Source organism: Lissotriton vulgaris, chromosome 9, assembly GCF_964263255.1.
Source record: "Lissotriton vulgaris chromosome 9, aLisVul1.2, whole genome shotgun sequence".
NCBI lineage: Eukaryota > Metazoa > Chordata > Amphibia > Caudata > Salamandridae > Lissotriton > Lissotriton vulgaris.
Window position 1 is genome coordinate 1,213,074,611 of NC_141697.1, and position 15,289 is coordinate 1,213,089,899.

The window sequence follows — 15,289 nt, forward strand, 5'->3', positions numbered from 1 at the left end:
CTGGGTGACTGCAGTTCAACAGCTTTGCGACTGCAACAGGAATGTTCCACCTGCAGTGCTGGGTGACTGCAGTTCAACAGCTTCACGACTGCAGCAGGAATGTTCCACCTGCAGTGCTGGGTGACTGCAGTTCAACAGCTTTGCGACTGCAACAGGAATGTTCCACCTGCAGTGCTGGGTGACTGCAGTTCAACAGCTTCACGACTGCAGCAGGAATGTTCCACCTGCAGTGCTGGGTGACTGCAGTTCAACAGCTTTGCGACTGCAGCAGGAATTCAACAGCTTCATAACTGCAGCAGGAATGTTCCACCTGCAGTGCTGGGTGATAACAGTTCAACAGGCTCGCTACTGCAACAGGAATGTTCCATCTGCAGTGCTGGGTGACTGCAGTTCAACAGCTTTGCGACTGCAACAGGAATGTTCCACCTGCAGTGCTGGGTGACTGCAGTTCAACAGCTTCACGACTGCAGCAGGAATGTTCCACCTGCAGTGCTGGGTGACTGCAGTTCAACAGCTTCACAACTGCAGCAGGAATGTTCCACCTGCAGTGCTGGGTGACTGCAGTTCAACAGCTTTGCGACTGCAGCAGGAATTCAACAGCTTCATAACTGCAGCAGGAATGTTCCACCTGCAGTGCTGGGTGATAACAGTTCAACAGGCTCGCTACTGCAACAGGAATGTTCCACCTGCAGTGCTGGGTGACTGCAGTTCAACAGCTTTGCGACTGCAACAGGAATGTTCCACCTGCAGTTCAACAGCTTCACGACTGCAGCAGGAATGTTCCACCTGCAGTGCTGGGTGACTGCAGTTCAACAGCTTAGCGACTGCAGCAGGAATTCAACAGCTTCATAACTGCAGCAGGAATGTTCCACCTGCAGTGCTGGGTGATAACAGTTCAACAGGCTCGCTACTGCAACAGGAATGTTCCATCTGCAGTGCTGGGTGATTGCAGTTCAACAGAACAACCTTAACATCTTGCATAATAAGTCTTACTAGTGCACAAGTCAATGGGCCGCTCAATATATCGACACAGAAGTACATATAGTGGGGACCATGACTTGATTAGTGCGTACAGCTGCAGATTATACAGACAAGAGCAGAGAAATTGAACGCACTGCACGGATGCATTTTGCTGTGTTAATGTGCGCAAGGCCTGCATTTGTGTTAAAGTGGAACAAATGCTATTTTGAACAGTTTTAGCTGTTTGCTTTGAAGGGAATGGAGCAAAGTGGTTGCTCGTGTCAATATTATATCAAGTGATGCACCAGGGTAAAAAGGGATAACGAAAAAGTTGCAAGATGCAGCCAATATTCACAATTCATTTTAACCGTGTATTACATTTTTTAACAAAATAAACACTAAACGCAAAATAACAAAGCAGATTGGTTATAAGAAAAAGGAAACAGATTAACTGCAAATTTATTTTCATCGCTCACATTTTAAAAGTTTCAATAATATATTTGTTTCATCTCTTGTTGCGCAAACACTGCAAATCAGAGGAAATTCGGTATTTTGCCCTGGTGCAACATTCTGAGGGGGTTATTTACAAGCCCCTTGCGCCAACTGTGCATCACTTTTCCGGATATTAAAGCTGACGCACCGGAGGCGCAAGGGGCTTGTAAATAAGCCCCTTAGTGTACTATGAACTGCGATAACTCCTGTTTGCGCGAATCGCTTATACACCATTGGCGACGAGGCTACCGTCCGCTCAGTTGTTCACGTCCAGTGGAAGAGCTGAGCGCGCAACAGACATCCAATGAAAGTCCTTCTTGCCCACTAATAGTGCGGTTAAGGGACAGGAAACAGACCTGACATCCAAGCCTTGTGCATTGTAGACACTCATAGCCTTCCCATCTGCCCGAGGGAGTTATTACATGGCTCTCTTGAATCACAGACCTTGTGTCTCATTTCAGCAGCAGGGACATCCAGCTGTAAAAGCCTTTAAGGCCATTACCTCAAATGGATCCTTAAGTATCATTGGCAAGCAAACATCACTGGCAAGCCTTCTACAAAGTAGACTGTCACAGTGATAAATCACAGGTCTTAAAAATGTAATCTGGCCACTAAAACTGAGAGATATGACCATGCACTTCTTAGGTCGCGGCTACACAGCGCTTGCGAGACATGTTGTCTTGCCTATGCGAAATCTATTAGCTGTGTATATATCGTTTTGCTCATGTCGTACAGCATGTGGCTGCTGTGCAGCGTGGCCGAAAGTAAAAAACATTAAAAAAGAAAAAGAAACATGTGTTATGACGCAGTTAACACTTGCCGCGTCATAGCACTTATTTAGCTTTTTTTCACTTTTAACCAAGCTGCCAAGCATCTGTGATACTGTACAACATGGCAGAAAAAAATTGACAATGTCAATTGATCTTGCAAAGACCTTTGCATTTTGATGATTGTTCGGTGTGGTACCTCTAGCCAGTCGTGGGTTAAGCGCCTGCAGCAGGCATGTGTGTAACATGCAAGTCATAAGTATGATTGAATTGCACTAAAGGTAGACGGTACCTTCTGCTCTTGAGAGGTAAACAAAATAAGTATCATGAGTTTACTAGGATATTTTGGCAGCACTGACTAAAGGGAATTGACACATTTCATATTGTTTTTTGCTTTCTATCAACTGTTAAATGTAATTTGGGATGCCTTGTTCATGTATTTCCATGGTTACACAAAGGAGTAATGGTGCATCAACTGCGGGCACTTGGGTGCTGCATTTGCCTGGGAAACAGTTATCATCTGGCGATGCAATGCTAAAACACATTGACATTGACAAAGCCAATTGTTCTCGCACTGGTAAAATGATTGGCTTTACCAATGCTTGTTTATTCCAGCGCCGCCCCCCCCCCCCGGCCAATGCTTGTTGTTTATTTCTGCATCCATAAGATGTTGTTAATGGAAAATCCCTTGATTTCTAGATAAGAGCTAAATCCAGAGTAAGGTGTAGAGGATCACAAGGTGAAGTTAATCCCTCTACCAAGCACCTCTCAATCAAATATTTATAGAGCGCTGCAGCTAACCCGTGTGGGTCTCGAGGCGCTGGAGGTGTTTACAGCTGTGAGGTGGGTTGTTCATTTGAATAACCATGTCTTGGGTTCTCTTCTGAATTGTTAGAACTACGGTGCGGTCCTAATTTGCAGGTAAGGATCTTCCATGCCTTAGCTGCCAAGTGCGCAAAGGAGCATACTTTGCTGTTGGTTTGGCGGATCCATGGGGTGTCTGCGGGGGAGAGGGAAACAGATCGAAGGTGTCTGGTCAATTGCTTGAAGGTCAGACTTTCGTTGATGTACCTCATTGTGCAGGGCCTTGTATGCGTGGGTCAACATCCTAAACTGGCATCTCCTCTGGATCGGGAGCCAGTGTTGTTTCTTGAGGTTGGGTGATGTGGGTCCATCTGGGGAGGTCAAGGATGAGTCTAGGTGCTGAGTTATGTATCGTCCTGAGTCTTTTCAGGAGGCGTGCAGTGTTTCCTAAATACAGTGTTTCGGTTTTCCAGTCTTCTGGTGATGAGCGCTTGCATGATGGTCCTTTTGGTGTTGACTCGGAGCCACCGGAAGATCTTACGGAGCATCCGAAGGATGTGGAAGCAGGTGGATGAGACTGTATTGACTTGTTTCTTCATAGATAGCATGCTGTCCAGGATGATGCTGAGGTCGTGGGCATGGTCTGTTAGGGTCGGGTTGTTAACGGAGTTCCGCGGGCCACCATGCGTCGTTCCTTTATGAGGTGTTGTTCCCGAAGATGAGGACTTCAGTCTTGTCCGTGTTGAGTTTGAGGCAGTTGTCCATCATCGAGTCAGTTACATTCCTCATGCATCTGTGGAAGTTGGCCCTGTTGGTGTATGGGTCTTTGAACAGTGAGCGGAAGAGCTGGGAGTCATCAGCGTAGGAGTTGATGTTGAGTCCATGTGATCTGACGGTGTCAGCCATGGGGTCATGTAGGTGTTGAAGAGGGTGGGGCTGAGGGACGATCCTTGGGTCATGCTGCACATGATCTTCTTGGGCTCCGACGTGAACGGTTGAAGACTGATCTTTTGGGTTCTGCCGGTGAGGTATGATGTGATCCTTTAAGGGCATCTCCCTGGATCCCGATCTGATAGAGTCTGGTGATCAAGATGTGATGGAAAACAGTGTCAAACATAGCTGACAGGTCCTGGAGGATAAGGGTTGCTGTTTCTCCGCCGTCCAGGAGAACCCTGATGTCATCAGTGGCTGCGATCAGTGCTGTCTCAGTGCTGTGGTTGGCTCAAAATCCGGATGGGGACAGTTCCAGGAGTTTGTGGCATTCCAGGTGTTGTATGAGTTGCTGGGTGATCGCTTTCTTGAGAACCTTTGCTGGATAAAGGAGAAGAGAGCTGGACTGGTAGTTCTTTAGTATGTATGTATGTGTGTTCTTACATAGCGCTCGACTTACCCTTGGGCATCTCGGCGCTTGCATTGGGAACCCGTCCTGGCTTTTCCCTGTGAGATAACCCATACTGGGCACCCCCCAAGGTGAAAGCCAGGCATCCCGTCGCGGGGGGCCGTAGTGGAGATTAAGCAAGCTATTGCCCAGAGTTGCAGAGTGTGAACCCGTGATTCGAGTAGGCACCGAAGTGAGAATTATCGAGTCCGTGGACACTTCTCAGACCCTGCCGCGTCGGGAATTGAACCCTGGTCCCGGGTCTGACCTCTGCTTCAGGGTATGCCTCCTCTAACCAGTGAGCCACACTGGCTCACTGGTTAGAGGAGGCTGGGTCATTTTTTTCCAGGAGGGGTTTCACTTCAGTGTGTTTCCAGTCCTCAGGGAAGGAGGCCGAGGGGATGGAGGTGTTCAGGACTTTACTGAGCTCATCATAGATTCTCTTGTTTCCGAGATTGAGGATGTGCTGGGGTCAGTGGTCCATGGGTACTCCCAAGTGCACAGAGTGCATAATGGTGGTACTGTTTTGCTTGCTGAGGAGGTCCCAGTGGGTGAGCATGTGTTTGGGGTTAGTTTTCGTGGGTGTGAGCTGGTTAATGCTGGTGGCGGTCAAAGTTTTCGTCGATGGCCAAGACCTTGTCATGGAAGAAGTCAGCAAGGTTGTCGCACAGTTCCTGGGAGGGAACAATTTCATTCTCTGTGCTGGCGGGATTGAAGAACTTCTTCACGGTGGCTCAGTGGTGCTGTTTTTTGTGCTGGCTTTGATGTGGTCTATTAGGGCATTCCTCTTAGTTTATTTCAGGAGGCGGTGCTACTGGTACCTCTAAATCAGTTGACATGTTTCTGCTGTTTCAGCCTCGGTAGTGAGTGACAATGGACTTAGTCCACAATGCTTATATTATACGGGGTCTGCTTACAGTGTGATCAATACAGGTCACAGTAAAAAAAGTATAGATGAATAACTGAACTTAAACAGAAGGAACGATTACACAGAGGGGATCTGAGGTGCATCTGAAAGACGAGAGTGTAGCTTGAGTTGTGAATTATGTCACTCAGAACCATGAGCGAGAACCGTCCCTTTTAGTCACAGCTTTCCATCAATAATTTTGTATTATATATTAATCCTGTACCCTATCATTAAGAGGCTTTAGGAATTATTGAACTGTATTGATGTATTTGCTATGTAAAATTTGTAAATATACAAATAGTAGATTGCTTGTGAGTAGGGTAAGGTTTGTTCACTTGGAACAACAAGCAAAAAGTTCTCAAAAGTGTGTAACTTTTGTTTAGCCATTTATCACTTAAGAACGGCATTTATTTGTGTTTTCTTTTTGTTTCTAATCTTCTAAGCAGCTTGTCTGAATAACAAGATTTTGAAAAGCCTTTTAACAATAGGGTACAGAATCTATTTTGGTTTTCCTGTTTAACTTTATAGCCTTGTATGTGATGAAGTTGTGTTGTGCTTTCACTTCACACTGAATTAAATGTATACATTAAATCAAAATAACTTAAGGTATGATCCCAACAAGCTATGAACAATGCATGATTGCAAATTCCCTCAACTGTTTAATGAGTGTAGAAGACTCTGACAGAGATCAAGGGATGCTTCATCAATGGACAGATTACCTCCTTTCCACGTAGTCCAATCTGTCCGGGTGCTCCTCCTTTACCCGGTTCACCTTTCTCTCCAGGGTCCCCTTGGTCTCCCTGAGAATGAAAACATAAGCAAACAAGACTTATTGGAATCAGCAAATCTCATAATCGCTTCTGTTTTATTTTTATGTTGGCCGACTGGGGCACCAAAGAATTCTACAACACAACAAAAGCAATATAAGGGAAATGCAGAACAGTAACAGAAAGACAATGAAGGAAACTTTAAATAAAATAGTCCTGCACTGGGCTCAAAAGCACAAAACAAGCAAATTAAAAGATTCCCTTTGGACCAAGCAGCTTCAAATCACTCCATTCAATATCAATACTGTAACTCTCTATTACATTGTGGAAAACCATAATACGTTTGTAACGTTCAGGTTCCTTGAAGAGGTTGTGCAATGGCACTTCACGAAACCTGAACATTACAAATGTATTATGGTCTTTGGCAAATAAGAGGCAGACCGAGTGAAGATGTTTTTAATAATGGAAGCAACTCCATAGATGTCACAAGTCCCCTGACGAAGGGAAGTTTCCCGAAATGCATTGAAACATTTTTTAATAAAAATCGTGACATATGGATTGATTTCACGTCTCCTGCGTTTCGACTTATATCAAACATGGCTTCTGGATGGATAAAATGAATTAAAATAAACTGGGCAAAAGAAAGCATAAACAATGGAGTAAACTTAGAGGAAAAAAAAGATGAAACATGATGATGTGATGGATTGGATTAATTCCATTATGGCTGTGCAGTTTGATTGGAGCCTAGTTTGGTTCTTACATGTTCAGTTTAACTGTTGAAGAGCACAGAAGGCTGTCACCAGAAGACTGAAGGGTTCATTGCTTTGGCACTAAGGGCCCGTTTCACAGAACTAACTTAAGACAAAATCCTAAACTTACTACTTTTGGTATTCACAGAAGTTAGGATTTTGTATTAAGACAGACTTAAGACAGACTTAAGTTAGGATTTTGTCTTAGTTTGTCTTAAGACAAACTTAAGACAAAATCCTAACTTCTGTGAATACCAAAAGTAGTAAGTTTAGGATTTTGTCTTAAGTTAGTTCTGTGAATCGGCCCCTTAGAGTGCAGTCCTTTGAGGCCAACAAAGCTAACACGCATTCAATTCATACCATCAGAGTTAGGCAGAAGAGAATGTAGGAGATGTGCAGCACAACACTGGCCAAGCATCCATGCAAGACAACCTGCACCAGGTGCATGCTGACCACAGGCAGCACATTATATGGTATATTAATATGCTCATTCTTCTCCCTGTAAAGAAGTAAAAGGGTGTATATAGTTAATGAAAGGTCATACCTTTGGTCCACTTTTGCCGCTCAGTCCTGCAACCCCCTATGGAAGGAAGAAAGAACAATGTCATTACTAGCACTATTTGTTCACATTCTCTCTCAGTTGTCCCACTGGGAGATTTGCCATGAGCCGTAAATAATGCTTTACAAAACATTAATAATATTTAGTAGGTACCTGGTGTAAGAAAGAGTTATTAGTTGAGGGGGCTTGGAATCCAACCTAAATGTTAACCTAAAACTGTGTCGGCGAACCAGTAAAATCACTGAGTAAGCCTGAGCTCACCCACTGGTAGCTAGGCTCCAGAGCAGACAGGCTTACCACACAGGCAATGTGCAAAGTGTTTATGCAGTAATCCAACAGTAACATGTTTCCTTTGACAAAAGTGTTCCCTGTCATTCTAAATTCTACACATTCAAAGCACTAAACAGACACAAACAAGATGTTTAACCATACATCACCTTAACTCAAAATTCCGTTGACCAGACTGCTATGAAAAAAGTGTCACTACACTCGTAGACAATGTCACCAGACATCCACTTCCTTTTTTATGAAACTACACAGCACAACAAACTCTCACATACATCCTTACAAGGAGGACACACTGCTCTGCTCTACATACTCACACACAAATGCGCAGTCCAGCACACTCGGACGCACTTGCTGGCTAACGTACAAGACAAATGGTGAAGTCAAAGAAAGCACTTCATCTGACCCAGTACCCCACCCTCTGGAAACTGCACCAGAAAAAAATTGGGACATCTTCCAAACACAATCGTGACAGTCTCCAGTAGATACATACTGAGAAATTATTGATACAATAGAACAATTAAAAGTACAGCTGTATAGCAATACAACTACTAAACCACATAAGCAGAAAAGGTACTCATCTACAACACTCTAGAGCGACATCAAACATTATGATTCAAACACAATACTGACTAACTACATTTTAGGCAAATCGAATAAAAGACACCATAAAACAATCACAAATGTGCTCTTCCACCTGCACCACACAAGTATCAAATGTTCCTGTTTGTACAGAATGATGACAGGGCACTTATGGCGAATCTCCCACAATAACATGGGGCACTACACTGCCCTAAATTTTCACTCCATGGAGTACTCTCCCAAGCAACGTCTCATGACAGGGTTCTACACTTCACTACATTTTCACTCAACAGGGTGGTTCCTTCTGCCACCTCTGAGAACAGGGTAATAGTTTTCTCCAGTTCAGCACACCATTGGGTACTATCTCATAAAACCTTCAAATCTCATGATGGGGTAAAACTCTTCCCTTCATCCATGACACTTGTACACACACAACTAGCATTTGTCTATGTAACAGCACCCAGATGGTTCTTTCATGCTCTTCCCCGCACTGCTGATAAGGGAATCAAAAATATAGAGTTAAGAATGCATCTAAATAACTTACCGGCCCATAATTTAAACTTCCCAACCTGTCTTGTAGTTTTGAGCACGCAGCCCAACTCAACCATTGATATGACTGCAATTCGCACAGAAACGTAATAACCAACACATGCATTACCAATAGGGCGTGTTCGGCACAGGGCAACATGCGATAACCAACAACCTAACTGTTCCTCAACCTAACGATTATTATAATTATTTACACACCACCATGAAAGTACTGTAACACATCTCAAACCCAGTGTTGTCAACTCGCTAGCCACACTACAAATACTATAACTCGCCACTCTACGATCCCCAGTGAAAATGTAGAAAAGGCTGTAGCGCTGGAAAGTTTTGTGGAGATTCGTCAAACGGGGGCAACGCTATTAGCAAGTAGAAAGCTGAGGAATTCTTATCCTTGGGAATCATAACTATAACTACAGAGTGGCTAGTTGTAATACTTATGTATATATATTCACTGAAAAAGAATAAAGGGACGTTGTAGTTAGGAGAAAATATCAGTTGAAACATGCTGTTTAAAGCATACAAAACCAAAATACTGAAATTCCCTAGCTATTGTTATCTCAAGGAACTATAACTTATGCCCTGAAGTAACTACAACTCATGCCTCCGACATGCACTGTGTTTCATCAATGATGTAATTTCAGATGTTGCAATGATGTTGTAAGTGATGTCATAGATCATGTCAAGAGTGATTTAATAGGTGGGTTAATTAGCAGTGCATGGAGAGGGTGTGAGTAATAGTTACTTTAGCAAACACAAGAAGATGATGGGGGTGAATGTCTGAAATTACATCATCGTTCTTTAGCTCTCTTTACCACCATAGTTCAGACCCAACTATATGCAAATCAGTCTTAAGCCAGTGCCTCATGGGAACAGTCCAGCCCAAACTGGCAAGCCAGGTCTTCCCTGGACCGGAAACAAGCATCCTCTGACGGGTTTCGGGGTAACTCTCCTCATCAGCCAGGGTAGCTTGAATCGAGTGGCAAAGTGAGCAAGGACCAAAACATCTTGGCAAACCCTGCCAACTTAGGGCGAACAAAACAAACACAAGGAGATGATGGATGGAGCGCTGAAACTTTTCAGACACTCACCCCCAGTCACAGATCTGTTTTGAGTCCATCATCATTCTTTAGCTTACTTTGCCACCCCAGTTCAGACAAAGTTATATGCAAATCGGTCTTGACCCTGTGCCTGTTCAGGCTGGACTGTTCCCATGAGAAACAGGGTCAAGATTTATTTGCATATAATTTGGGCTGAATTGTTTCCATGAGGCACTGGGTCAAGACAAATTTGCATATAGCTTTGTCTGAACTGGGTTGGCTAAGTGAGCTAAGAACGATGATGGATTTAACCCAGATCTGTGACTGGGGGTGAGTGTCTGAAAAGTTTCAGCACTCAGTCTATCATCTCCTTGTGTTTGCTTTTATAGTTACTTTAGAGCACGAGTTATAGTTCCTTGAAATAACTATATGCTGATGGGACAGGGAAACTAGCAGGAGCAGAGCAATGGAGTCCTTGATGCCTTTTAAGGCTCAGGAGGGTGCTGCCTGCCCCTTTTTGATGGATTTCAGCCCCGGGGGTAGGGGTCCCGAGGGCCTAATAAGGCTCGGGGATGGGGGGGGAGCACCCATTAACAGTTTTTTAGGGCTCAGGACTGAGTTCCAAGTCTAAGATGGCTGCCGCCACATCCTGGTTGATGTGGTAGCAGCCAATTAGAGCTTAGCTTGAGATTTGTCAAGTCCGCGGATCCTCTGCATCATATATACAACATTTTTTTGTGCATTAATTGCCCAAAAACTACTGGATGGATGTAAAATATTTTTTTAGAAAGCACTCTTTTTGGATCAAGATCTAGCTTTCTGCCAAACTTGGAGTAAATCCATGAAGTTGTATGGGCAGTAGCTGTGTCTAAAGTTCCTATGGAAAAATAAATAGGTAAACACATTTAGCCCCCCCCCCCCCTTTTCTCAACCCCGTGACAGATTCCTGCGAAATATTCCCAAAGGAGCTGATGTGATTTGTTTTGGGTTGAATAGTTTGTGAAGATTTGTCAAATGGTACCAAACATATAAGCAAGCCAAAAAATGAATTTCCTTTGGACATGATCCTAACTATAACTAGCCAGTGACAACCGCCAACGGATAATATATATAGATATATGTATTACTTACATATATACACATATTACTTACAGGAACTTTCATTTCAGCAAGCCCTTTTTCTTCTATATGTCTTGTTATTGGATAACTTCTCTATGAGCCATGCGCAAGAAGCGCATCTACACACAAAGTAGTACCATTAAGTGCAGGGGCTACTATGGCCATGTTTGCTTTTTGAAATAAGACAAAAACCATACTGATTTTAGTTAATGTTGTTGTTTTTAAAGATTTATGAGGGCACAGTAACTTTCCCAAAAATAAAATTTTGCAAAAATCATGACAAAACAAAACAAAAAAGCATTGACATAGCTGAAAGGCAGGCAGTCAATGCCAGACCTGTTGGCGTTGCCAATGCTTGTTAAATCTTGATATGGCTATGACTGTTTAAGCTCAGGGGTGCTATATTAAATGTGTACATGAAGTGGTGCCTACTCAAATATACCTGCTCATATGCTTGTGAACTCTCCTATTACTCACCCTTTCGCCCGGCTCGCCTTTGGCTCCTGGTTGTCCAGCGGTGCCGTAACCTGGAGACCCCTGTGATGGAAAGCGAAAGCTCACTTAATTATGAAAAGGTAAGACAAATTAGAAACCTGCAGAGAAACCTGATAATAGAATTCAACATTGGCACCTACTTTATCACAGGATTGAGGGGCTTAAGTTGAACATTTGTGCCCACATGCATCAAACTCCCGTTTTGCGTTTCCAAATTTGCGAATTTTACCGAATCGCAAATATGGATTCGCAAAACGGGATGCATCATGGAAAGTGCAAAATATTTCCGATTCGGTAAAATTCGCAATTTTTACCGACTCGCAAATATTTTGTGACTTCAAAATTGCGAATTCGCAATTCCCATTGATTCCTATGGGCCAAAAGGCCCATAGGAATCAATGGAAATTGCGAATGGCACTTAGAAAATTTCATGGGTGCAGGGGGGGGTCCAAAGGACCCCCCCCCTGCACCCCCGAAATGTAATTTGAAATGGATGTTTCACACACACATGTCCTAAGGACATGTGTGTCTGTAACATGACATCGTTTAAAATGTAAATTAGTACATTTTAAACATTTTTCGCAATTTACCACGAGGTTCAACCTCGTGGTAATTTGCACTTCCAAACCTTGTTCTCGCAATTTCATTTCTGAATGATGCATTGCATTTAAGGAATCGCAAATTTGCGATTCCTTAAATGCATTCGCATTCTGGAGAGTCGCAAAATCAGCGAATTCCATTCAGAAATGATGATGCATCTGAAAAAGCACTTTTGCATTCGCAAACGGCCGATTTTAAGGAATCGCACCGTTTGCGAATGCAAAAGTGCTTGATGCATGTGGGCATTGGACCGAAAGGGGAAAAAAGCGCTGTCCCCAGTTAAGCACACCATTCACACTACATAGTTAAAAACTATGGTATCATTATATCTGGGGCTTCCCTCTATCCCTTTTGATTTAAATTCCTAACTGGTCTTTGTAACAAATATCCAACATTGATATGTATTGGTGCGATTTTGACTAAACCTAATGCCGTACATGCTGGGCTTTCCTGCGGGAGTTACTTTACTCACTTAATGAACTGCCAGTTTGCCCGTGTGATTGCAACTTCTCCCAAACTAATCTACACCTTATCTTTTTCTGCAAATTTTATACGTCACACATCGTATTTATTATTCCTCTTCTGTGGTAATACAAATTTGTGCAATGTCACCCAGCTCTTTTCTTTCTCCAAATGCTCCCCGATTCTCAAGTGGGGGTTTCCCTTGCTATTTGTTTCCCTCTGAGGCGGAAGCCGGAGGTCTTACTGTGCTCCCTTGCACCTCTCATATATTTTACATAGGTGAAAACGATTGTGACAATAATTTGTTTTTATGCTCTGTACATATTTTAAACAGCTCCGTTTTTAGCACATTGTCCCCTGAGGTGAGATTACTTTACCTAGACTCGAACTGCCCTCCCTCAGCGCCGCTGAAGTCAGGCGCAGGGAAGCTTGGAACAGAACTTGGCCGCCATCTTACTTTGGGAAGGCTGGCCGAGAGCTCTGCGCCCCTCCCGCCCTCCCAGGGTATTTAAATCGTGTCTCTCAGATAACGCGTGTAATTGCTATTTGTTTCCCTCTGAGGCGGAAGCCGGAGGTCTTACTGTGCTCCCTTGCACCTCTCATATATTTTACATAGGTGAAAACGATTGTGACAATAATTTGTTTTTATGCTCTGTACATATTTTAAACAGCTCCGTTTTTAGCACATTGTCCCCTGAGGTGAGATTACTTTACCTAGACTCGAACTGCCCTCCCTCAGCGCCGCTGTAGTCAGGCGCAGGGAAGCTTGGAACAGAACTTGGCCGCCATCTTACTTTGGGAAGGCTGGCCGAGAGCTCTGCGCCCCTCCCGCCCTCCCAGGGTATTTAAATCGCGTCTCTCAGCTAACGCGTGTAATTGCTATTTGTTTCCCTCTGAGGCGGAAGCCGGAGGTCTTACTGTGCTCCCTTGCACCTCTCATATATTTTACATAGGTGAAAACGATTGTGACAATAATTTGTTTTTATGCTCTGTACATATTTTAAACAGCTCCGTTTTTAGCACATTGTCCCCTGAGGTGAGATTACTTTACCTAGACTCGAACTGCCCTCCCTCAGCGCCGCTGTAGTCAGGCGCAGGGAAGCTTGGAACAGAACTTGGCCGCCATCTTACTTTGGGAAGGCTGGCCGAGAGCTCTGCGCCCCTCCCACCCTCCTCACGCCCCGCCCTAATCATGCATAAAAACAACAACACCGCCCGTCCACGCAGCGGGCGGGCGCAGCGGGCGCGTCGGTGGCGCGCTGAAGGCGCGCCAAAGGCGGGCCCGTCTGCGCCCGTCCGCGCCGGGACCGGGCCCAGGGCCATAACCCCTGCTTCTCGCACCATTTATTCTCGCAATGAACTCATGGAGCTGTGCCCTTCATATGCTCCGCTATGTACTAAATCTGATGTATCGCTCACACCACCGGCATCAGGCACACGGTGTTCACATTGTAATTCTCCGTCCATGCTTGTTAAACCCACGCCGCATATCAAAACCCGAGCTACTGAGGCTGACACACATATTTCCATGGCACTTGTCAATGCGCGTTCCTTGAGTAAGCACTGCCAGGACATAGCCGACCTTATTAATGATCATAATTTGGATATCCTTCATATTACAGAGACTTGGTCCGACGAAGCATCTGCCCCTGACTATGTTACGGCAGTTCCCCCAGGTTATAGTGCCTATCGGCAGGATAGGCCCAAAGGTAAAGGAGGTGGAATAGCCATCATAGCAAGAGACCTATACAAAACGCGCTGTTCACCTATCCCTATCAATGCATGCGAAGCCATGCATTTTGATATTAATCTGGCCCCCACGTATAATTTTAAGGGAACACTGATATATAGACCCCCTGGTACTAGATCCGCGTTCCTCGCAAATCTTACCAATATCACCGAATCTATAGCGGCAGAAGAATTCAACACGATATTGGGTGATTTCAATTTTCATCTAGAGCTTCACAGTGATAGGGATACCACAACCCTCGTATCAGACCTAGATACGATGGGCCTTAGACAGTTGGTTACAACCTCTACTCACCAGGCAGGCCATACGCTGGACGGAATCTTCACTAATGTGGAAGGACTGTCCATCACTTCTGTTCTCCCTATGACCTGGACAGACCATTCAGTGATCTTTAGTAAACTTACTATCAAAGGTCCGCAGAGTAAAAAAGTGACCCCTGCCATAAAGGGCACGTTCAAAGCGTGGAAGGACATTAACCCCAATGATTTAATGCTGCTTCTCAACACTACAACCCCGGAACTATCCACTGACCCAACGACTGCCACTAATCAATTTCAAAAATGGTTGGGTGAAGCTTCAACTCAGTTGGCACCCACCAAATCAATTTCTAAAAATAGAAATAGGCCTAAAGCTCAGTGGTACACGAAACAACTAAAAGACCAAAAACAACTTACTAGGAATAAGGAACGACAATGGCGAAGAACTTATGACACTGAAACCAAGGACAATTATAAGAAAGCCTGGCTACTTATAAATCAATGATAATAACAGCAAAAAAGGATTATTACACTCGCCATATAGAATCTGCCAAAAATTCTAGTAAAGAGCTTTATCACGTTGCTAAAACCCTTGCGGGTAATGCCCCGGATCTTAATCCACCCCCATCACAAACCTTATACGATGCCTTGTCAGACTTTTTCTTTACTAAAGTCAATGACATTTATCAAGCTTTTAATCTTGACCAGGTCCACAGTAGTGTTACTATTCCTCCGATCACTCCACTGATTCCGGCTAGTACCACTATGAC

General features: G+C 44.1%; 2 protein-coding genes across 2 annotated transcripts in view; both read right to left on the reverse strand.

Annotated features, from left to right (window-relative positions):
* Positions 1-15,289, reverse strand: part of LOC147693060 (uncharacterized) — a 294,395-nt gene that overhangs the window by 256,959 nt on the left and 22,147 nt on the right. Inside the window, exons 7-9 of the mRNA XM_086939574.1 lie at positions 11,433-11,492; positions 7,369-7,404; positions 6,028-6,108 (exon numbers count right to left, since the gene is read on the reverse strand). The gene's annotated coding sequence lies outside the window, so the exon portion shown is untranslated. The remainder of the gene's footprint in view (positions 1-6,027; positions 6,109-7,368; positions 7,405-11,432; positions 11,493-15,289) is intronic.
* The window catches only part of LOC147693061 (collagen alpha-1(VII) chain-like), a 398,052-nt gene continuing 388,549 nt past the window's right edge, over positions 5,787-15,289 (reverse strand). Inside the window, exons 52-54 of the mRNA XM_086939575.1 lie at positions 7,185-7,323; positions 6,028-6,108; positions 5,787-5,876 (exon numbers count right to left, since the gene is read on the reverse strand). Coding sequence (XP_086795701.1) covers positions 5,787-5,876; positions 6,028-6,108; positions 7,185-7,323 — 310 coding nt within the window. The remainder of the gene's footprint in view (positions 5,877-6,027; positions 6,109-7,184; positions 7,324-15,289) is intronic.